The sequence below is a fragment of the Geotrypetes seraphini genome, chromosome 4, assembly GCF_902459505.1.
Source record: "Geotrypetes seraphini chromosome 4, aGeoSer1.1, whole genome shotgun sequence".
In the NCBI taxonomy this organism is placed as follows: domain Eukaryota; kingdom Metazoa; phylum Chordata; class Amphibia; order Gymnophiona; family Dermophiidae; genus Geotrypetes; species Geotrypetes seraphini.
In genome coordinates, this window is record NC_047087.1 from 122,797,542 (window position 1) to 122,822,169 (window position 24,628).

The following is a 24,628-nucleotide window of genomic DNA, read 5'->3' on the forward strand; positions in this document are numbered from 1 at the left end:
CGTATAATCAATACAAATCAAAATATTGTATACTCATGCAGTAGAGAAATATATATTTATATATTGTTACTAAAGAAATTAATAATAACAAAAATTAAAATTCACAATAAGACAATTAGACAATTCAACCATTTCATATATTAATAAATTAAAAAATTTTTTATTAATCAACTAATTAAAAAATAATAACTAATTAAGTTAATATAACAATACTGATTAAGTAATTAAAAAGATAATAAATAATTAGAAAGATAATTAATCAATGTATTATCCCAAGGAGATTAAAGATAAAAATAAAATGTATCATAAACATATTTGACAAAAAACAATAGTCACAAAAGATTAAAATATTATTTAAAGTATTATTAAAATATATTTTATTTTATAAAGGTATGAGAACACTGCAGTACCTTAAAGATCTTTGGATGTAAATAACCTCTAGTATGGACCACTCTAGCAACCTGTATTAATCTAAAATGGAAATAGTACATCTATTAAAAAATAGTACATCTATTAAAGAATAGTACATCTTTTGAAAAATATGTGACAAAAAGTAAAATATAAAGCTGAAGTATCCCAAAACAGCAGACATTAAAAATTAAAACTAAAGACCAAAAGAGAATAGTTGTCAAAACTCAGTCGTTAAAATACTTGCACAAAGAAAAGGACGTCAAAACGCAGTTGTTAAAAAATTAAAACTAAAGACCAAAAGAGAATAGTTGTCAAAACTCAGTCGTTAAAATACTTGCACAAAGAAAAGGACGTCAAAACGCAGTTGTTAAAAAACTGGCACAAAGAGTCAAAAGGTAAAAATGTAAAAACTGCTCGATAAACTAATCAAGGCTAAAAAGCAAACTCAGGACAAGGACGGTTGCAGACACGCTGTCGCTCAAGTACTGGCACCAAAAGTAAGGCTATAAAACCACAACCCAATAAACTAAATGAAAACAAGAATTAAAGTAAAAATAAAAATAAAAATAGCCCTTACCAGAACGCCGTCGTGTAGATGCTGGCTGTGAAAGAAAAATTGTAAAGTGACCAGGTCGCAAAAACGCTGTAAATAGAAAAACGGAGGAAAACGTGATGACGTCATCCGTATCTGTAAAGGGAAAAAGAAAAGCCCTATGGACAAAAAGAAAGCCAAAAACTTCTCAAAAAACAGGAGAAACTATAAAAAAGACATAAAAATGTAAAAGAAACATGAAAAAGAGGACAAATAACAAAGAAAAATGTGTATATAAAAAGGTGTAATATAAAAATATAAACAACGGAGAATAAAAATGAAAAATAATAATAATAATAAATGAAAAATAATAATATATATAAAAAAATACTTTGTCAATAAAGAAAAAAGAATTAAAAAAGGAAAAATGGAAAAAAAATAAAGATAAAATAGGGCTCACAGACAAGCTTTTAAGTCTAAATCTATATTAAGACCATGTGGACTGATGGTATTGTAATTGTGTATAAAGCGTTGTTCCTCCTTTATAAGGAAATTATCAGAATTGCCACCTCTCCACCTGGTCTTAACAACTTTCAAAACAAAAAACTTTAAATCCGCAATGCAGTGTCCTTTATCATACCAATGTTCAACTATCGGAGCAGATTGTACATTTCTACTGATACAGCTTCTATGTTCTATTAATCTCCTTCAAGAGATTCCAGAACCTGTCATTGATGTTCCTGACTTTGATTCCATTTTTGATAAATGGACTGATCTTATTGATCTTAAAAAGAATTTTATTCAAAATGAGTTACATTTTGCTACCATTTTACAATATTGTAGAGTTAAACGTATTCCTAGGGGGCTAAGGATCATGAAAGAGCCTCGTCTCTTTTTAGATGATGAGGCCTTTCTACATGATTGGTGTGCAATTTTAAATAAATGCGCATTAGACCTTATGATTTTAATTGTAGAAACAGCAAGAAAGAAAAATGATCTTCTAAATATCAAAATAGAAGAACAATGCAATCAGCTTAAAGAAGAAGATGTTAATTTTGATTGTATTATGAATGGAGTAGAGAAGAAATTAGAATCCTTTACATTAGGGATTAAAAAGACCAAGAATTCCAAAATGCAACGTGATCTAGAAGATTATAACAAAGGGAGTATTTACCCTTGGAGTAAACCTAAAGAATTTCAGAAGAGAAGGAAATTTTCATTCTTTAAAAATCAAGATCGTCTTTATCATACAAACCAAGGTAATCAAGGACATCCAAGAAAAAATAAGGGAGATAGACAAGGCATTTCTGTTCCTATTATCCAGTCACCTAATGGTACCATCAATAATGGACCATCTACTTCGGGCACTCAAATGAGAAAAAGGATTAGGAGTGACTCAGATGAACTCTTTGTATCCCCACTTAAAAGCCCTATTGTTCCTGCCTCTCATCTTGTTTCTCACACAGATCCTCATACAGATAATTTTTTAGAAAAAATATGGCCCGAAAGAGGGCCGATACAGCCAAACAACTACAGACCATTGATAAAACATCAGGGACTGAATATACGAGGGGGTTATCAGTATTACCAACAAAACAGATATCCACAGCCTCAACAGTACCAAAACAGGTTTTTTTATTCAAACAGAGGAAGAGGAAGAGGCAGAGGAAGAAGCAGAGGCAGTGTAAGTTATTAAATAATTCTCAAATCATGCCATCTCAAAATCAAAATCAGAGAGAAGAAATTCCCATATTTAATATTTCTAAATTTAGTCTATCTCAAGTTCAAACAGATGTTCTACAAACAGATGTTCTACGGAAAGGTTTATCCTTTGTCCCATCAAGTCCATATGATTCATTTCAAACTAAAACTAAAATTGATCTTTTTAGATTTCAAAGAAAACTTCAGATTATGCACTTTTTTTCAAATAGTCCATCTTATACAGATATGTCGGTTCTTAAACCTGTATCGAATTGGTTTCCTCCGGGCCCTATAGACCCACTTATTGAAGCTTTCCAATCATGTGTTACTCATGATATTGCCATTTTAGAAAAAGAGCACAAAAAGAAAATGTTCTTCAACCTTTCAAAAACAGAGCAATCTGCTATTAAAGAACTAAAGGAGAACACCGACATTGTCATAAAACCTGCTGATAAAGGTGGCGGTATTGTCATAATGGATCGTTTGCTATATATTTCTGAGGTAGAGAGACAAATCTTTGATCAAATATACTATGCACCTTTACAAATTGATCCTACCGAACAACTTAAAACGGAGATTGATTCTCTAGTCAAGATAGCAAAAGAAGCAGGGTTCATAACTATGAAAGAGAGTGCTTTTCTGACTGTTGATTATCCTACTATCCCTACCATCTATATGTTACCGAAGATACACAAATCTAACACTAATCCTCCAGGTCGTCCTATTATTTCTGGAAATGGTTCCATCTTAGAACCTTTGTCAAAATTTGTAGATTTTTTTCTAAGACCATTTATTCCAGGCATTACATCATACATTAGAGATTCTTCACATATGATCAATATTATTGATGAATATGAAGGTTTGTTGAATGATATTATATTGGTTACTATGGATATCGAATCATTATATACAAACATTCCACAACTGTCTGCATTAGAAATCATTGAAAGAACACTTAGAAAAAGAGAAACACACAAAAGAATACCTAATCATTTTGTACTCACACTAGCAAGCATAGCATTAACAAATAATTATTTCTGTTTTCAAGGACAATTTTTTCAGCAGATTAAAGGTACAGCCATGGGCTCATCCATGGCTCCGGACATTGCAAATCTCTATGTTGCGAATTTTGAGGATATCTTTTTACAAACACATCCTTTTCAAAACAATGTGGTGATGTATAAAAGATACATCGATGATATTTTCATATTGTGGAGGGGAACAAATGAAGAACTCAACCTTTTTCACCAATGGTTAAACACGTGTGATGAAAATCTGAAATTTAAGATTGAACATAACAGCGAATCCATTTCTTTTTTGGATATGAGAATTTTTAAAACGGCTTATGGTTTAAAAACTACCATTTTTAGAAAAGATACTGATAGAAATTCCTATCTGCATTTTACAAGTTTTCACAACAGGAGTCTTAAGAAGAATCTTCCTTTTTCACAATTTTTAAGGTTACGCAGATTGTGTACAGATATTGAAGAATTTGAAAAACAGGCTCCGGCTATGCGATATAATTTTATAGCCAGGGGATATCCAAAAGAATGTGTTGATGAATGTTACCAAAAAGCACTAACAAAACATAGAGATGACTTATTACATCAAGTTACAGTCAGATCAAAACCTGAACTAGTGTGTACTCTGAGATTTTCATATCTTTCTAGTGATATACAGAATATCATTAGAAAAAATTGGCACATTCTACAACCACATGCTTGTTTCGAAAATGTTAAACCAATAATAGCATATTCAAGAAATAGGAATCTAAGAGACATCTTAGTGCCTTCTGCTCTACCAGAATCCCCAGTTATCAGCAATGATCCTGTGGGACACATACCTTGCGGACATTGTTCTATATGTAAGCATAGTATGACGGTGACTAGTTATGAACATCCAGTGACTAGAGCTAAAATAAATCTGAAAGAATATAGTGACTGTCAGACATCTCAAGTGATTTACGCCATCATTTGTCCTTGTGATAAATGGTATATTGGTAAAACAAAACGGATGATTAAAACTAGATTAATAGAACATAGAAGCTGTATCAGTAGAAATGTACAATCTGCTCCGATAGTTGAACATTGGTATGATAAAGGACACTGCATTGCGGATTTAAAGTTTTTTGTTTTGAAAGTTGTTAAGACCAGGTGGAGAGGTGGCAATTCTGATAATTTCCTTATAAAGGAGGAACAACGCTTTATACACAATTACAATACCATCAGTCCACATGGTCTTAATATAGATTTAGACTTAAAAGCTTGTCTGTGAGCCCTATTTTATCTTTATTTTTTTTCCATTTTTCCTTTTTTAATTCTTTTTTCTTTATTGACAAAGTATTTTTTTATATATATTATTATTTTTCATTTATTATTATTATTATTTTTCAATTATTTTTCATTTTTATTCTCCGTTGTTTATATTTTTATATTACACCTTTTTATATACACATTTTTCTTTGTTATTTGTCCTCTTTTTCATGTTTCTTTTACATTTTTATGTCTTTTTTATAGTTTCTCCTGTTTTTTGAGAAGTTTTTGGCTTTCTTTTTGTCCATAGGGCTTTTCTTTTTCCCTTTACAGATACGGATGACGTCATCACGTTTTTCACGTCATCACGTTTTCCTCCGTTTTTCTATTTACAGCGTTTTTGCGACCTGGTCACTTTACAATTTTTCTTTCACAGCCAGCATCTACACGACGGCGTTCTGGTAAGGGCTATTTTTATTTTTATTTTTACTTTAATTCTTGTTTTCATTTAGTTTATTGGGTTGTGGTTTTATAGCCTCACTTTTGGTGCCAGTACTTGAGCGACAGCGTGTCTGCAACCGTCCTTGTCCTGAGTTTGCTTTTTAGCCTTGATTAGTTTATCGAGCAGTTTTTACATTTTTACCTTTTGACTCTTTGTGCCAGTTTTTTAACAACTGCGTTTTGACGTCCTTTTCTTTGTGCAAGTATTTTAACGACTGAGTTTTGACAACTATTCTCTTTTGGTCTTTAGTTTTAATTTTTAATGTCTGCTGTTTTGGGATACTTCAGCTTTATATTTTACTTTTTGTCACATATTTTTCAAAAGATGTACTATTCTTTAATAGATGTACTATTTTTTAATAGATGTACTATTTCCATTTTAGATTAATACAGGTTGCTAGAGTGGTCCATACTAGAGGTTATTTACATCCAAAGATCTTTAAGGTACTGCAGTGTTCTCATACCTTTATTTATTTCACTGAGTATGTTTGGGTTATTAACATTTTATTTTAATATTGACTATTGCTATGTCTAGTTGTTCATTTTTATATTGATTATCTCTAAGTAGTCTGTGGGACATTGGTTCAATGATTTTATAAAATAAAATATATTTTAATAATACTTTAAATAATATTTTAATCTTTTGTGACTATTGTTTTTTGTCAAATATGTTTATGATACATTTTATTTTTATCTTTAATCTCCTTGGGATAATACATTGATTAATTATCTTTCTAATTATTTATTATCTTTTTAATTACTTAATCAGTATTGTTATATTAACTTAATTAGTTATTATTTTTTAATTAGTTGATTAATAAAAATTTTTTTAATTTATTAATATATGAAATGGTTGAATTGTCTAATTGTCTTATTGTGAATTTTAATTTTTGTTATTATTAATTTCTTTAGTAACAATATATAAATATATATTTCTCTACTGCATGAGTATACAATATTTTGATTTGTATTGATTATACGTTATTAATTTCCTTGGGATTATACTTTATCATTAACTTTTGATCCATTAATATATAGGATGTTTAAATCATTTTATTGTGATATCTAGATTATATTTAATTTTAATTATTATTATGATTTATTTGATATTAATTTGAACAATTTTATACGATATTAGTTGGTTATACTTTTGTATTTAATATATTGTTGTTTGCATGGCTTTATGAGATTTTTATATGCAAAGTGTTGTTGTTTCTGTCTTTTTAATATATTTATAATATTTTTAATATATTCTTAAAATGTATGTATTTGTTATTCTTATTAGCATATATTATGTTCTTTGTAGTGTACATATGGCTCTATATGCATATATATAATTTTATACATTATCTATAGACTCCTGACGCAGGCCGAAGGGCCGAAACATGTACATGTCGGGTCGAGTATTTTTGGAAGAATAAAGAATAACCTGATTGTCCAGATGAGTTGAAAGACATCTTTATTTGGTGCACCTTTTTATTGGACAATTCCACTTGTTTCCATTGTAGAAGAGAACCAACACTTTGTAGTTGATGAACAGAAAATTAAGTATCTGCTAAATGTGGAGCGACATTGAATAAATCTGTTGCAGTAACAGTAAGATGCTTGAGCAATTGGGCATACGAAGGAAAGATGTAGGTAGTAAGAGTCTGATCAAGGGACAAGACTCCTTGTTACCACATCAGACAGCACAATGTCATTTAATACTTGTTCATTAAAATCCCAAAGTAATTTCTGCAGGTGTTTTTTTAATCATTGAATTAATTTACCAGTGTGTTAACCTTTTACATATTGATGCTTGCATTTTATAGATGCTGTTCCATCTAGTTGGAACTGCTTGTTTAAGGCTAGTCTAGAGAATGACATGGAGACACAGTTTGTCCCCAGCCCCGTGGTTATCTGCATGTACCCGTCCTTGTGTCATTCTCTAGTTGCTAACAGTAGCAAAGAGATTACCTACTTTCTGTGATGAACATAAATAAAGAGCAGAGGAACAGGCTTATCCACATGCTAGGTACTGTTGTAGGAAATAGGGAACAACTTTCTGACTTTTCTGCTACAGTTAGCACAGTGCAGATGCATTCTTAAGAGCAAGGCTTCTTTGGCTTTGGTTTGGTCTGAAATTTGCTGTCTGAATAGGTAAAGCAAATGGAGAGATTCTGTATTAGGCTTGTCTGAATCTGACTGCCCTGGTATAGAATTATTAGTCAATGTTGCTCAGTTACCTACCAGAGCACCTCTAAAATGCACATCGATTAGAAAAAAAAAATTGATGGATATTGTTATGAGAGACATTTGTAAATGACTGCTAGTGTACAGTCTGTTAAAAAAAACAACCCCAAACCCCCAAAACAAATCATCTCTTGATCTCTCAGTGCAGATCATGCATCATGTTGTCTGGTGCTTCAAAGTAGGCAGGGCAGTTTTAGAGGATATGTTGTATTCCATTTTCACTATCTGTCTTGATTACACATTATATACAAAAGAATGACGATCCCAGGAAACTAACTAGTGATAGTCTTGACTTTCTACTAGAAAATGACAAGGGGACAAAGTTTGCCCCTGTCCTGTCCCCGCCCCATCCCTGTAAGCTCAGTCTAATCCCATCCACACATGCCTCATAGTTATGATTTTATATTTAAATCATTTTATTAAAGTATAAAAAGAAACAATATTCTGTACAACTGTCATTTTATAAATAACAAATACAGAACAAGGGTCAACAAAACCTGTCTCCCCTCACAAATATCCTCTCCATTATCAGGAAAACTGAATGCTACATAGAAAATTCATACTAACAGAATATCTCGGCCACATACAGGGAACATAAATGCCAAATACATAATAGTTAACCAAAAATGATAAACATAAATTAAACCAAAATCACAAGAAACCACACCAAAAAGAGAGATCTGTTTCCTCTCATACTGTGCAAAATATAAAAGATCACATATACCAGGAATGATGTTAAGCCAAGGAGTGAAATTAGGATAACTGCTTCCTGGCTAGAGATAGCCCTAAGCCTGCTGGAAGCTGAAGATGGCACATTTTTGCAAAAAGAGGAAGTTGCATCATAAAGAGGACCCTGGCTGTGAGCAGCACCATTGAGCAGGCCTGTGTAGGGGGTCAGCTCGCTCTTCTACAGGGTATATGCAGCAGGAAGGTTGACTTGGGGAATGGTATTCGTTGGGGGTGGGGGGTTCCCTCTAGGAGCAAAACTTTTTACTGTTCGTGTGGGGTGGTAAAAAGCATTGCTTCCAAAAGCTTTTTACTGCAGAATTAGTTTGGTTTACTTTGGCTACCAATGGTTACTTCTGTCTTTGTCATTCTCTACTGTACTCTGTATGTCCTTTCTTTTAGGTCTTTTATCACTTTGACCTCTTTCCATCTTCTTTGTTGTACTAGCTCTTCTTGTGTGTGTGTGTGTGTGTGTGTGTGTGTGTGTGTGTGTGTGTGTGTGTGTGTGTGTGTAATATAATACACACGCACACGTTCATGAACTCATCCTGTCTTCTTAGAGCTAGTGGAAGGAAGTGGGTGTATGTATATACTAGTGCTGCCCAATTCAGGAAACAAATATTCAATTCAGCCTATTGAATCGAATATTCAATTCGATTTTCCTGCCCAATTGGGTGTTTGTTTTTTTTCAAACATCCTGGTGGGTTTATTTTATAGCCTTTTCATCCCTTTTATAGACTCTTCGCCCCCTTTGCCCTCTCCTACCCACACTGATGCTGTGGTGTAAACAAAATAAACAAACAAAAAAGACTTTTCTCTCTTTTAAATCCTAGCTCATGTTTGTGGTCTAACACCAACTCTGGCAGGATACACATGTTTAAATCTGACATATAATTGCAAAATAGAAAATAAAATGATTTTTTTCTACCTTTTGCTGTCTGGTCATTATTCAAATCATGTTGGTCCCAGGCTCTGGTTGTCTTCTGATAACTCGCTTGCTAGGGACTCCTTCTTTCTCTGTGCTAACCATCCATCTTCCATCTGTGTCCTCCCCTTCCATTTCCCTTCCTTTCCCCTGGTCTGGCATCTGTCTCCTGCCTCTCGCCCCCCCCCATGCCTTGACATCTCTCCCTCCATGGTCTAGTATCGTCTTTCCTTTCCCTCCCTCCCACGGTCTTGGAATCTCTCTTTCCTCTCCTCTCCCTTCCTGGTCTTCCTTCTCCCTCCTTCCCTCTCTCTCCCCAATTGGGTGCAGCAGCAGCATTTCTCTTCCTCCTTCCTCTCTCACTCTCCTCCTCCACTGCTCTACCCCCTTTCCCCATCCACTCTCCTCCACTGCTCTCCCCTCAGTCCTGCTACAGCTTTCCCTCTTCCATTTTAAGTCCAGCAGCATTCTTCTCTGTTCCCAATCCAGCAGCACCTCTCCCTCTCACCTCCCTCCACCAGTACCTCTCTACTTCTGTTTCCCCCACCAACTAGCTGCAGCACCTCTCCTTTCCACCCCCAGGGCAAGCAGCACTTCTCTTCTCTGACTAGCAGGGCTCCTCTCCCTTCCCTTTCCCTCCCCTCTGACTAGAAGCAGTACCTTACCCACTCTCCTCCCAGGTCTAGCAGCACCACTCCCTCCTCTCCTCACCTCCTATCTGCACCCCTCCCTCTTGTCTCCCAGGTTCATCAGCATCACTCCCCCCTTCCGATTAACAGGCTCTCATTGGCTCTCGCTGGCTTGGGGATTCCCCGGACTGACTCGACACAGCCTGAAGTTCTATGTTCGACTCCAGCCAAAGATAGTAAAAAAGAACCCACCCCCCCCCCCCGAAAAACCAGGCGATTTTTCAAACTCTCCCTGTAACACTAGCCTGGATTAGCAGCTGTACCGCTCTCTCCTTCCATAGCTTTAGCGAGTCAATTCCCTTCTGTAGTCTCAGGGCCTCTGCTAGCCCGTCCGCCTCCCCGAGGAAGAAGGAAGTTGCATCATCGGAGGTGGGGTGGCCTAGCAGAGGCCCTGAGGCTGCAGAACGGAATTGACTTGCTAAAGCTACGGAAGGAGAAAGTGGTGCAGCTGCTAATCCAGGCTAGTGTTACAGGAAGGGTTTGAAAAATCACCTGGTTTTTCGAGGGGGGTTTTCTTTTTTACTTTCTTTGATCAGAGTTGAACATAAAACTTCAGGCTGTGCCGAGTCAGGCCGGGGAATCCCCAAGCCAGTGAGAGGGGTTTTAAAAAATGTTTTGAGTGGCGGCAGTGGCACAGCAGGATTCATGACCGCGATGACAACCGGGCGCAGGGAGAAGGGTTGGGCCCCGAATCGGAGAGGCTGATTATTTTTTTTTTCTTAAATACACATCAATTAAAATCGATTCACCCAAGGTGAATCGATTCGAATCGGAAATCGGGCAACACTAGTATATACTCTCTTCTTTTTTTTTTTTAATTCAATAAATTTTTATTCAGTATTTTAAAAAATACAAGGAGCAATACAAATACATAAAAGTAGTATAACATTTTGCATTAATATATAGTTATTTATAAAGGCTCATATTATTAAGAAAAGCTCAGAGTATTGGATTTGTTTGTGGTGATGTATGACAATAGAAAGTGAAATAGGACAAAGTAAAAATTGAAAGAGAGAGGAAAAAAGAAGAGAAAGAAAAAAAAAAAATTTTAAAGAGAGGAGAAGAGAAGACAGGAGTGTCTACATAGTAGAATGTACATATAAATCTAAAAATGACCAGGGTGATTTTTTGTTTTTCCAATTCATGGATTTACGGAGTGAAATTTTTTTTTCATATGCATATGATTCAAATCTGTGGTACATACATAGAGAGTTCCACCAAAAAGTATAATCTAATAACGAAGATGATTTACAATTTTTCAGAATATGCATGAGAGCAGTCACAAACATGGTATCAATGAGTTTAGGAGGACAATTTGATTGCGCGAAACAGGGGTGTTGCGATCGAAGGATTATAATGTCCATAGAAATCTCTTCTGAGCAGTTGGTGATAGATTGTATGGTATTCCAGATTTTGGACCAAAAAGAACGGACCAGAGTACAATGGAAGAACATATGATCAAGAGTTCCTTCCTCTTTCAAACAGTTCCAGCAGATAGAATCTTGTTTTAATTTGGCTTTCCACATACGAAATGGGGTCCATATTGCATTCCACATTATAAAGAGCATTGATTGTGAAACTCTAGAAGATAAAAGTGGGCGGTTTGTTGAAGACCAAAAGAGTTCCCAGTCAATGTCAGAAAGTGGAATGGTTATTATATTATCCCAGTGTTTCATAGCATGATATGAGAAAGTGAAGGATTGGTCTCTTAGAATATTATAAAAAAAAGATATAGCTTTCCCTTTTGATAGAGACCGTAAAGACCAATGGTAAATAGTATTTTTAGAAGATATGAAGTCATATTGTATCTGTACAGAAGACAGTATTTCACTGAGTATGATCCATTGTGAATAAGCAGAGGATGTTTGTAGGTATGTGGAGCAAAGTATATCAAAAGGGATTAGTTTATTAAGAGTATATAATTGATGAACAAACCATATACCTGTCCGTTGCCACCGTTTCCATGAAAGGGATTTGCCTTGGTTTTGGATATTGGGATTATTCCAAAGGGACATGAGTGGGCTAACACTAATTGAGATATCAGCTATTTTATCTAAATGATGGAGAGCATGCTGCGTTGAATTCAAAAGAGAGTATTTTCTCAAATGGGTATTGATATCGTTAATAGGCAAGAGATGTGTAAAGGTTTGCATAGAAAACATTCCATTTCATACCAATTAGGAGGGTCTTGAGAGAAGGAGTCATTGACCCAGTAAGCTCCATATTTAGTTAATGAAGCAATATAGTAGTGGTAGAAATCTGGAAAGTTAAGACCACTGTTAATTTTAGAGGCCTTCAGCTTGGCTAGAGCAATTCGAGGTTTTTTCTTGTTCCATATAAATTCAGATAGCTTCTTATTTAGCCAATGGAAAAATGATTTCTGGCATAAAAGAGGAAGCATTGAGAGGATGTAATTAATTTGAGGTGCTAGGGTCATTTTGATGGATGCTATTCTACCCCACCAAGACAAATAAAGTGGAGACCACCTAGATGTAGTGTTAAGAACTAAATTTTTGATTTTGGATAAATTAAGATCTTGAGCAAAGACTGGATCTTTGTGTATTCACAGCTTCATTTGACCATGTGAATGGAAAATTAGCCAAGTCTGATTGAAGAATGTTATTGTTCAGAGGAAAGATTTCTGATTTCTCCCAATTTACAGAATATCCTGAGAAGCTAGAATATTGTTTGATGATATGTATAAGATGAGGGAGAGAAGATTGAGGGTTCCTTAGAAAAATTAATACATCATCAGCATATGCTGCTAGTTTGAAGTCTCGATCAGAGGAGGGAATACCATTAATTAGCGGGCATTGTCGAATAGCAGAGAGAAGAGGCTCCAACACTAAATTGAACAATAGTGGTGAGAGAGGACAGCCCTGTCTAGTGCCTCTGTGGAGGGGAAATTTATTGGATAAAGAGTTATTAATTAGAATACGAACATTAGGACTATGATATAATGTTTTTATCCATTTCGTGAAAAATGATACTCTCTTCTTAACTCCCACTCACTGCTGTCAAATACCTATACTCACTATAATCTCCCCAATCCTGCTGCTGTCAGATACCTATACCCACTATAGCCTCCCCAACTCTGAAATGTCCTGTCTAAATTAGATTGTAAGCTCTTCTGAGCAGGGATTGTGATCATCTGATTTAGTGGATTATGTTTCAAAATATTTGATCATGAATTACAAAAATTTGGATCAACCTAACTAAAAAGTCTAAAATATGGGGACAGATTAATGCTATACTTGAGGCATTGATTCCTTTGATATATGAGGCAGTCATATGTGGGACAATGTTACATCTGAAGCCCTCATTGGACTGATATAGAGGGCGGCTTTTCCTTATCATGACTGGGGTAGCCATACAAATGGTTATGCGCAATTGGAAGAACTGGGATAACCATAACTTTAATTTTTGGTGGGCAGATCTGTTTAATTTACAGGTTTGAAAAAATGAACGCAGATACTGGGTCATACTAAGAGATTTAAGTTAATCTGGGACCCTTTGATATCTTTTATGGATGCGTTGTAATTGTTTTTCCTTTGATCCTATTGATATATTGCACACACATCCAGGGGGGAGGGAGGGTGGGAGAGGGATATTTCTGTCATGGTTTCATTCTCTTGAGAGGTATTGGTTGGGTGGGGGTTTTTTGTTATGGGGATTTTGATTGATTATAAATGCATATATGATTGATGTTGTTTGTGTAGATACTGTACTGCATTTTTGTTAACTTCGGAAAATCAATAAAGATTTAAACAAAAAAAGTCTAAAATAGTTGCTGTTTGGAGGAAAACCAGAAGAATGTCACAAAATCTAATTTTAACTTAAGCATCTACATTCCACCTTTTCATTTAGAATTTACAAAGCAGAGTACTGTATCTGTTCTCCTAGTTTATGTATGCATAACAAACGAATTTTACAACACACAAAATGCAATGAAAAAATATAAAATTCTAACATCCAACCTTAATCTGTAATTTTAAAGCATCCCTTTTACAAAATATACTTATTGTCTGAACAGTTGCATATAAATCTTTTTTCCTGTCACTTTATAGTGCTGTTTCTTCTGATGTTCAAGAAAAGTCCTTTTTCCCCCCATGTTGTAGATATTACCCTGAAATTGAAGAACGGCTTTCATGTGTTTGGGAGAGGGGGGTTTATCTCACTTTTAAAAAAGGTGTTTGAAATCCTGTCTTGTGCTTTCCTTTCCAGGTCTTGTCCTGGACATCCTGTTCTCGCTGGCAAATGCACTTGCTCCATCTTACCTGTTTTTCGCAGCTTCACGCTTCATGGTGGGCATAATGAATGGAGGAATGGCATTGGTAGCTTTCGTGTTATTGAATGAATACATCGATGCCACTTATTGGGCCCTAGCAGGTACCGTTTCCATTCACAGATGGTTGCATATGCTAATACTACTTCATAAATTTCTGTTCTGTAGTTAGGGCTGTACTGAATATTTGTATTTGATTCAGCCCCAAATACATTGCTCATATTTGGCCAAATAGGAATTTTAATTTGAATGATTTCAAATAATTTGGGACTTTGCTATGCTAAATCCTGCTGAAATCATTTTGATCTCTGATTTCACTTTGCTTTATTTACTATTTGTTGTGCTAAACTCAATGCCCATTATTTGTATTCGGCTGAATAGTAAAATATTATTTTCGGTACAGCTCTAGTATTTATTATGGCCTATCTCCGGTATAATCCAATTTTAATTTGAGTACAAGGAGAATATGGCTTGGTCAAAGTTACATTTTAAACTTTCTCCTTTATCTTCATCTCTCTGTAAGCTCTCTTCAAAGCTTCCATCAGCTATTGTTAACTGAGGAAAAAGAGGCTTTTTAAGATTCATCATTATTCTGTGATCTGTCAGGTACTAATTGAATATTTTTGAATGGTCTCGTCCTGCTAGTGAACAAACAAAAGATTGTTCTGTATTTATTCTAGCATATTTTATCTTTTCATATTGACAATAAACAAATATAAGCAATAATTCTTGTAAAAGCCCACTCTATTCCTGGACTAGTGGGTTATTTTCACATGCTCGCTAGAGCTTGTAGGAAGCCTCATTACTCAGAGTCTTGAGCCCCTCCCCTTTTACCTCAGGACTGCCCCCCAGGAATTCAGTTTCTTTCCTACAAGCCAGACTATAGGAGCTTGATTTCTCTGCTCATGTTTATTTTCTTTAAATTCAGTCTTTTTGTTAGCAAATTCCGCCCTTGTGCTGCAGAGATTCCCCACGGGGACAGCTTTGGCTGCGGTACATCAGACTTTGGGGAAAGTCTGTTTCCAGAGGTTTGGCTGCCTGGCAGTGCACCCTCTGGACAGCCTGCACTTTCAGATCGGAGCTCAGGAACCGTTCCCTTGGGATCTGGTTCACCCCAGGTTCGTCCACTAGTTTGTTTGAGCACAGGCTGCGTGGTTCATGGAGGTGCGTCTGGGATTGGGACTGACTATACTCCTCTTCCGGGTTGTGCACGTGGTGTGTTCCATTAGAGGAGGTCCCTGACTGCAGGACTCGGACCAGTGGGCAGTCAGAAGACCCAGTCCAGTTTGCAAGGCTTATTGAGGCAGATGATCTCCCTGTAAGCTGATTCAGCTTTTTTCGGCAGCCTTCCAGCACAGCACAGTGAGTACAGAGCTGACAGTCTGTCACAGAGATTTTGGGGATCTTTAAAAGTGTTTTTTGGGCAGTTTGGGAGTCCCCTACCCCTAAAATTCTAAAATAGTTGCTTTTTGGAGGGCTCCTGTGCTTTTCCTGAGCTATTTTGGATTTTTCTTAATTGGAATTTAAAGTTATTATTTGCCTATACAAGCTTCGTTTTTGCAAGAAAACCACTCGGATGATGATTCCAAGGCAGGATTCATGCCTTCTTTGTGGTGGATGGCGATTCATGCCTTGTTTATGGTGGATGACTGTCTGGCGAGTGGCCATGTTCCATGTGCTCTGCAGCACAGGAGGGGGTGAAATTTTGTCGGCCCAGGTATCCTCAACCTCTGAAGGGGGTTCTGTCGCTATTCCTGACTGTGGGCATGGGAAAATGTCGAAATCGGGCCCCAACGAGTACACAATTGCTGACCTGATGAAACTAAAATGCGATTTGATGACCAAATCTCACAGGTCTTCCAAGAGTTCCAAGAATGGTCCACAGGAGGCGGCTTCTGCCCCGGATGTTTTTTTCCCCAAATTTATTAACATGAAGTATTGGGCTTATTTGGCTGAGAAATTTTATTCTAACCACCTCTCTGCAAGCATCCTCGCTGGCTGTGGGAACCTCTTCTTCTCAGGATATGGGGATTCTTCCCTGCTCCACCATTGTTGTCCGGGTTGACCATTCCTTTAATTACACAGGCAGGCACCAGTACAACGGGGTCTGATGGGGCCCTTGCAGGTCTCTAGGACCAAGATCTGGGGAGAATCCTATGGTGAGGAGTTTTTTAAGCCCGCGCATTTGGTGGATTTGATCTCTTGAGTCCCTCCTGGATTTGAAGTTGGAGGTTGGGCAGCCTGTCGCTGCAGAATGCTCCCTCATGAGTGATCAGAGGCCACAGTCTGCTACTTTTCCTGATCATCCTAACATAGTTAAGATACTCATAGACATTTGGGAGGCAGCTGAGGCCCCCTTGAAATGCACTAGGGCCTGTCTCTGCTCTATCCGATGGCAGATGCTTTTAACCAGGGCTTTGCATCATCAATGGTGGATTCCTTGGTGGCACAGGTTACTAAAAGCACTTCTCTCCCCAATTACAGGGGGTGAGGGGTCCTGAAGGATGTTCAGGACCATAGAGTGGATTTTATCCTCGAGCACCATTTTGACTCAGCCATTGGAATTAAGGCAACGATGACCACCTCCTTTGTGGCCAGGGCTTGCCATTCTAACCTATGCCATGATCCTGACACTATCGTAATCCGGGATCTCAACTTCCTGGTTTTTGGGGTTGACTACATGGTGGATGCCCTGTATGATCTGTTGAAGGTCTTCTGCAAGCTTTCGGCCTATTCCATTTCAGCGCATAGGATGCTGCGGACCTGACAGTGGTCCAGCGACTCGTCCTGGAAGGCAACATTGAACAGGTTGCCTTTCCAGGACAACTTCTGTTTGGCAATAGTCTGGATGACCTCATGGTTAGTATGCAGGATTGCAGGCCCTAGTCTTTGCCTGTCAATAGGCCTTGACCCTCCAGGGGTTTGGGGTGCCCTACCTTTTGTCCCTTCAAGTGTTCCCATCAGTACTTTGGGGCCTCCTCTGAGCAGTACTCTTCTCAGGCTGCTAAGCCAAGGTTCGGAGGCTCCTGATGTCAGCCATCTATGGGGAGCCACAGCGGCGCCCACCAAGAAGCAATTCTGATGCCAGGCCTGTGGCTACCTTCCTGCGGATTGGTGAACAGCTCTCAGCCTTCCTGGCAGAATGGTAGGCCATCATCTTGGACCGTTAGGTCTTAAAAGTCCTCTGGGATGGCTACAAGCTGGAATTCTCGCAATTCGTGAGAATTTGCGAAAGCCAGTCAAGAACTGCTCAGCGCCGAGAGCGCCAAGCATGAGTACCAAAGCGCCGATCCCGCTGTAGCCGTCACTGACTGGGTTAGCAGCGGGGCAGGAGCATGGAAAAGCTTGCTTCTGCTCCGTTGCTCCACTGGACCACCAGGGATTGGCAGAGGAGGTAGGAAGACAGGGCAGGGAGGGGGGACAGGGTGCATAGCCTGGGAGGGAAGGGGGCTGGGTGCAGAGCCTGAGAGGGGAGGGAAGTAAGGGGGCTGGGTGCAGTGCCTGATGGGGTGGAGGGTAGGGAAGGTGGCTGGGTGAAGAGCCTGACGGGAGGGAGGGAAGGGGGCTGGGTGCAGAGCCTGACCGGGGGGGGGGGGATGGTAGGGGGCTGGGTGCAGAGTCTGACAGGGGAGAGGGAGGGAAGGAGGCTGAGTGTAGACCCAGGCTGGGCAGTTGAATATTAAGCCGCCCGACTTATATTCGAGTCAACCATTTTTCCTCCTTTTGGGGGGGGAATGGGGTCTTGACTTATATTCAGATCAACTTATATTCGAATAGATAAAGGTATTTCCTTCCTTCCCCCCACCCCCTGCTGCACAACCTCTTTCTTTGGCTTTCAACTCTTGACTTCCGATTCCCAAACTCTCCCACACACTTACCTCCTTCCTAGTGTTTGTTTTTTTAAATCTTCGGGCATTGTCGACAAGCTCAGCGTCTTGCCGTCGGCCTGTCTCAGAAGTCTTCTTTCAGCAGCGATTTCCTGTTTCTATATAGGCAAACTGCTACTAAAAGAAGACTTCCGGGACAGGTTGGCAAGAAGATGATTCATTGACGCTGCCTGAAGATTTTTTTAAAAAAAAAAACAAACACTGGGGAGGAGGTAGGTGTGTGGGAGAGTTGCAGAGTCAAGAATTGAAAGCTGAAGAAAAAGGTTGTGCGGCAGGGTTCTGCTAGGAGGGAAGGAAAGAAATAATGTTATACACATCACAGGCTGGGGGTAGGGAGTTGGGAATGCAGGGAGGACAGATAGTGCACATACTAATGCAAGACAAATGATGGCAAGACAAATGATGGGATGTATCAATAGGAGTTTCGTCAGCTGGAAACCAGAAGTCATAATGCCACTGTACAGGACCATGGTGAGACCTCATCTGGAGTACTGTGTGCAATTCTGGAGGCCACATTACCGTAAAGACGTGCTTAGAGTTGAGTCAATTCAGCGGATGGCCACTAGGATGATCTTGGGGCTCAAGGGTCTCTCGTACGAAGAGAGACTGAATAGATTGCAGCTCTACACTCTAGAAGAACGCAGGGAGAGGGGGGACATGATTGAGACATTTAAATACATCACAGGACGTGTCGAGGTGGAAGATGACATCCTTTTTCTCAAAGGACCCTCAGCCACAAGAGGGCATCCGCTTAAACTTAGAGAGGGGAAATTTAGTAGTGACACCAGGAAGTATTTCTTCACGGAAAGAGTGGTGGATCACTGGAACAAGCTTCCGGTGCAGGTGGTCGAGGCCACCAGCGTGCTTGACTTCAAAAATAAATGGGACATCTACGTGGGATCCCTACGAAGGTTGAGTTAAGGAACTGGGTCATTAGCATTCAGACTTATTGGGGTGGGTCAGTTGAGTGGGCAGACTTGATGGGCTATAGCCCTTTTCTGCCGTCATCTTTCTATGTTTCTATACTGGGAGAGAGAGTTGGGAAGGACAAATGCACAGGCTGGGAGGGGGGTTAGGAAAGTAGGAAAACAGAAATGCTGCACAGGTGGAGTAGTGGGAAGGGAGAGAAAGACATGCTGCCAAAAAGGAACAGAGAATTGTTTGACATAGGTATGTGGCATGAGAGGGAAAGAGATGATATATATGGGGAAAGGAAGAGGGAGAATTGTTGGATATGATAGTGGTGGAGAGGAGGGAGAAATGTTACATTGGGAGGGAGGAGAGATGACCCAAAGAAGGGAGAGATGTCAGTCCACTGGAATGGGAAGGAGAGAGAGAGAGATGCCAGACCACAGAATGGAAGGGAAGGAAGGGAGAGAGCGATGCCAGACCGCAGAAAGGAGAGGAGAGATATGTTAGATCTCGGGGGAAGGAGAGAGAGAGATGTCAGATCATGGGAGAGGAGAGAGATTACAGGCTATGGGAAGGAGAAGAGAAAGATGCCAGACCATATGAGGGGGAAGGGGGAGGACAGAGATGTCTGACCATAGGATAGGGTGAGATGTGCTTAGGGATGGAGGGGAAGGGGAGAAAGAGGGAGGAAATTGTGCACAGAAATGGGTGTGGCAGGGAAGTGATAAGAAGAAATGCTTCTTATGGATGGGAGTAGGGGAGAAGAGGAGGAGATGGTACACATGGATAGATGGGAATGCATGGAAAAGTAGATTTTGAGAAGAAAGCAGAAAAATGGAAGGAAGTTGAATGTTAAAAGTTAATGCTAAAGATGGATGTATGATCCAAACAGACAGGGTATTTTGAATTACAGTCCACTCAAGGGGGTAATACTTTCAAAATAGAACAAAACACAAAAGAACCCCCCTCTCATCAATACTGGGCAAATTTCTCAAATAATATCATCATATAACATTTAAAGGCTTTTAAATATTTAAATGTGCTCATAAGCTCTTCAGCAAGGTGCCCCCAGCAGCGGTACAGCGTTGCTGGAAAAGTGCTTGAATTTTAATCATAACACATTGCATGGAGCAATGATTCTTGCTTCTACTGGAGTGGCAAATATTATGGCTCTACAAAAGCTGTTTAACAGTAGACCACTTATCTGAAAAGGTCAGTTCACGGCTCCAACACAGTCTGTGTTTTGCTAAGCTACATCAGGAAGCCAGAAGGATAAGCTTTTTATATTGATTTTATTTGCAATGTGCAGTGCCTGAGTCCTTTGGTCTACACACTTGATGTTGAAAAAAGATGCCTTTTTTCAACATCAACCCCCCAACCAAACAAAAAAGCATTCCGCTGCCTATGCTCCTTGATGCCAGCAACAATGGAAGAATCTGATTGTTGTAGTTGTCCGGGTCTCGCTTTGTCTGAGTGGGTAGAACCAACGTTTCAGTCATCATGCTATGGCTTTTTTCAGGGTATGCAGTTTGTCTTTAGATATAGTGGGTCCTCTAACCTGATTGGTTGAGGTTTGAGGTAATTAAAGCAGGAAAGTTCATTGATCATGAATTTAAATTTTGGCAGGATTGACTGTTGGACACAATTTCAAATTCTGGTGGGATAGTCTGTTGGTAATATTTTTTAAATTCTGTCAGAATAGAGGCTGGAAACTGTGAGATGGCGGGAGAAGGCATTTGTCGTCCATCTCAGTTCTTGCTGCGCTAAATTTATTTTGGATGAACAGTTGCCATGCTTTGTTTATTAAGAGCCTTTTGTCTCCATTGAAGTTATTGGGGTGTCTTGCTATATTTCTATTGCCTCTCTGAGTCGTCTTTCTCCAAGACTTTTGTGTTCTCAAATCTAATCGCATGACTAGTTTCCTTGGCATGGAGGGCTACATCTGATTTTTCTGTGTTGCATAGCTTGTGGTGTCTCTTGTAATCTTTCAGCCTTTCCTCTATGGTGCATCGAGTTTTTTATCTATGTAATATTGGCCACAACTGCATGGGATTTCGTACACTCCAGAGGTTTGGAGCAGCGATAACCGGTTTCCGTAAGTGTGGATGCAAGTTTGTGCACTATAGGCTGTTTTGATGTTTTTTCTTTAGTAGTTTCCCAATGCGATCTGTTACTCCTTGGACTCTTTGGAAGAATCTGTTGCAATAACAGTAAGATGCTTGAGCATCTGTACAAGTGATGGAAGGACATTGCAAGTGGTAGGAGTTTGATCAGTGGACAAGACTCTTGTTGCCACATCAAAGGCAGACAAGACCAAATGATGTCATTTAATAGTAGTCCATTAAAATCATAAAGCAGCTTCTGTAGGTTTTTTTTTTTTTTTTTTTTTAATGTCGAATTTAGTTGTCTAAATTGTTAACTTTTTACTTGTTGCTAGCATTTTATAGATGCTGTTCCGTCTAGTTGGAACGGACAGTTTAAGGCTAGTCTCAAGTTAGAGAATGATATGGGAACATAGTTTGTCCCCGTCTCCACCTTGCAAGTATCCGCAGTACTCTTCCCATATCATTCTCTGCACTCTTCCACATTCCATCTCCTGCTAAAAACAGGAAGTTGAATCATAGTGGATGGGATGTGGCAAGAGCGCAAAAAAGATTCTGGACCTGCTAAGTAGAATTTTTTTATTTATTATTATTATTTTTTTTTGTTGTTGTTGTTGTTTTTTTTGTTTGTTAAATTGCAGTCTTGTGGGGTCCCAGCCAATGCCTTCCTGATAAATGCAATTATCCCAGGACAAGCAGGCAGCATATTCTTAACGCATGGGTGACGTCACCGACGGAGCCCTCGGTACGGACCTTTTTAACTAGAAGTTTCTAGTTGGCCGCACCGCGCGTGCGCGAGTGCCTTCCCGCCCGACGGAGGAGTGCGTGGTCCCCAGTTTCTTCGTTTCCGCGGAGCGAAGAAGACGCGTGTGTTTTTCAACGGCCGTTGAACTCACTTTTTTGCCTTCCCGCTCGCGAATTTTTTCTTATTTTATTTGTATTCACCTTCGGGTTTCTTTTCTTTTAGTTGCAAAAAAAAAAAAAAAAAAAAAACTTTGATTTTTTCTATCTTTTTTCGTTTTGCCCCGGCGGGGCCTGTTGCCATTATCCAGGCCTCGGGATTCGATTTTGCGGAGGCTGTTTTCCCCTTCATGCCCCCGCAGGTCGGTTTCAAGAAGTGCCAGCGGTGTGCACGCCCGATCTCCCTCACTGACCCACACAATTGGTGTTTACAGTGTTTGGGGCCAGAGCATCGGGCGGACTCCTGCACCCGCTGTGCCACTCTTAAAAAGCGGACGCTTAAAAACCGAAAAATCCAACAAGATCTGTTGTTCGGCACCGGGTCGACCATGGAATCCTCGACTTCGACAGCGGTACCACAAAAATCGGCACCGTCGGCTTCGACGACGCCCGACCCCACATCGGCGCCGCTGGCGCAAGGTAAGCCGGCTAAGAAGCCTACCCCTTCCCTCGAGCGCCCACCAGCCACAGTGGCGACACCGACCCTGCCGGCCTCGAGCCGAGCCCGAAAGCGCTCCGTCCCGATCTCGGTGAGTGCCTCATCATCGGCCTCCTCATCGCCGGGACGTAGAGCGGCACCTAAGGAACCGAAGAAAAAGAAAGCGGTTCCGGTGCCTCCCCTGGATGACCGAATTGCGGCCATCCTCCAGGGTCAACTGCAAGACCAGCTGAAACGTCAGCTCGAGCAACTGTTGCCTACTATCCTGGCACCGCTCCTTCCGGTACCAGACCGGCCCGAGCCCCGTACCGAGCCACCGGTGTCCACCCCATCGGTACCTATTAATACCTCCATGCCGATTCTCTCGGCCCAACATGCCACTGCGGATCCTCCTCGGGACCGAGCGGAGCACCATTCTTCCCGGGACCGGGACCGACGCCGGTCCTCTTCCCCCGGTACCGTTTCGGTACGCTCTGCGAAATCTTTGTCCAAGACTCACCATACCGACCCTTCCACCCCGGTGTCGCGTCATGCACACCCGGAGGTCCGGGACCCAGACTTGTGGGAAGAGTCTCCCCCCGGTACCGAGGAAGATCTCTCCTCCTCTGATGAGGATCCCTCAGCTCCTGATGCCACCTCCAGGCCTGAGCAATCCTCCTTCTCAAAGTTTCTCAGGGAGATGTCTGCCGCCCTATCCCTCCCTCTGGAATCAGACTCCAAGAAATCCCAAGCCTTTCTAGAGGCTCTGGATTTTGAGCAACCTCCCAAGGAGTTTCTTAAACTACCCGTACATGACATCCTACGGGAGACTTTCTATAAAAATTGGGAAAACCCCCTTACAGTACCTGGGGCCCCACGCAAGTTAGATAACCTTTATAGGGTTATCCCTATTCCAGGATTCGATAAGTCACAACTTCCCCATGAGTCCCTCCTGGTTGAATCCACCTTAAAGAAGACTCAGGGCTCCAGTGTCTATGCCTCCACCCCTCCTGGCAGAGAGGGTAAAACCATGGACAAGTTTGGCAAGAGGCTCTATCAGAATGCCATGTTGGCCAACAGGGCGAACAACTATTCCTTCCATTTTTCATTCTACATGAAACACTTGGTCCAGCAGTTGTCAGCCCTCCAGAAGTATCTCCCAGAGAGGAAGATCCCACTTTTTCAGCAACACATCTCTGGTCTCCTCCAATTGAGAAAGTTCCTGGTCCGCTCGATTTATGATTCCTTCGAGCTTACCTCCCGTGCCTCTGCCATGGCTGTAGCCATGCGCCGCCTGGCCTGGCTGAGAGTCTCCGACTTGGACATTAATCACCAAGATCGTCTAGCCAACGCCCCTTGTCTTGGGGATGAACTGTTTGGAGAGTCCCTGGATTCCACCACCCAAAAACTCTCTGCGCATGAAACTAGGTGGGACACCCTGATTAAACCGAAAAAGAAGGCTCCGCCTACACGTCCTTACAGGCCTCAAACCTCATACCAGCGCAGATTCTCAGCCAGACCACTCAACCCGCCTTCCCAACAGTCTCGGCGGCCACGGCAGCAACATCACCAGGCGCAGGCACGTTCTCAATCCACTCAACCTAACAAGCCTCTGCCTTCTGCTAAGCCGTCTCAGCCCTTTTGACTCTTCTCTCCAGGGCATAGCCAGTCTTCCACCTTCGCTACCTCTTCCACAACCAATCGGAGGTCGTCTCACCATTTTCTCCAGCCGTTGGGAGGTCATCACATCGGACCAGTGGGTCCTCAACATCATCCACCACGGCTACTCTCTCAACTTCCAGACTCTTCCACCGGACAACCCTCCCGTAGAGTCTGCTTCTCATTCATCTCAAATCCCCCTCCTCCTGAGGGAGGTTCAATCCCTCCTTCTTCTCAATGCCATCGAAGAGGTCCCTCCAGAACAAAGGGGTCAGGGATTCTACTCCCGCTACTTCCTGGTACCCAAAAAGACAGGAGACCTCCGTCCCATTCTCGATCTCAGGAACCTCAACAAACACCTCGTCAAGGAGAAGTTCAGAATGCTTTCCCTTGCCACGCTCTACCCTCTTCTCTCTCAACACGACTGGCTATGTTC

The 24,628-nt window shown here is 40.4% G+C and overlaps 1 protein-coding gene across 2 annotated transcripts in view; it reads left to right on the forward strand.

Moving 5' to 3' along the window:
• Positions 1–24,628, forward strand: part of SLC22A15 (solute carrier family 22 member 15) — a 177,642-nt gene that overhangs the window by 15,090 nt on the left and 137,924 nt on the right. For both annotated transcript variants that reach the window (XM_033943273.1, XM_033943274.1), the window contains exon 4: positions 14,194–14,358. In XM_033943273.1, coding sequence (XP_033799164.1) covers positions 14,194–14,358 — 165 coding nt within the window. The remainder of the gene's footprint in view (positions 1–14,193; positions 14,359–24,628) is intronic.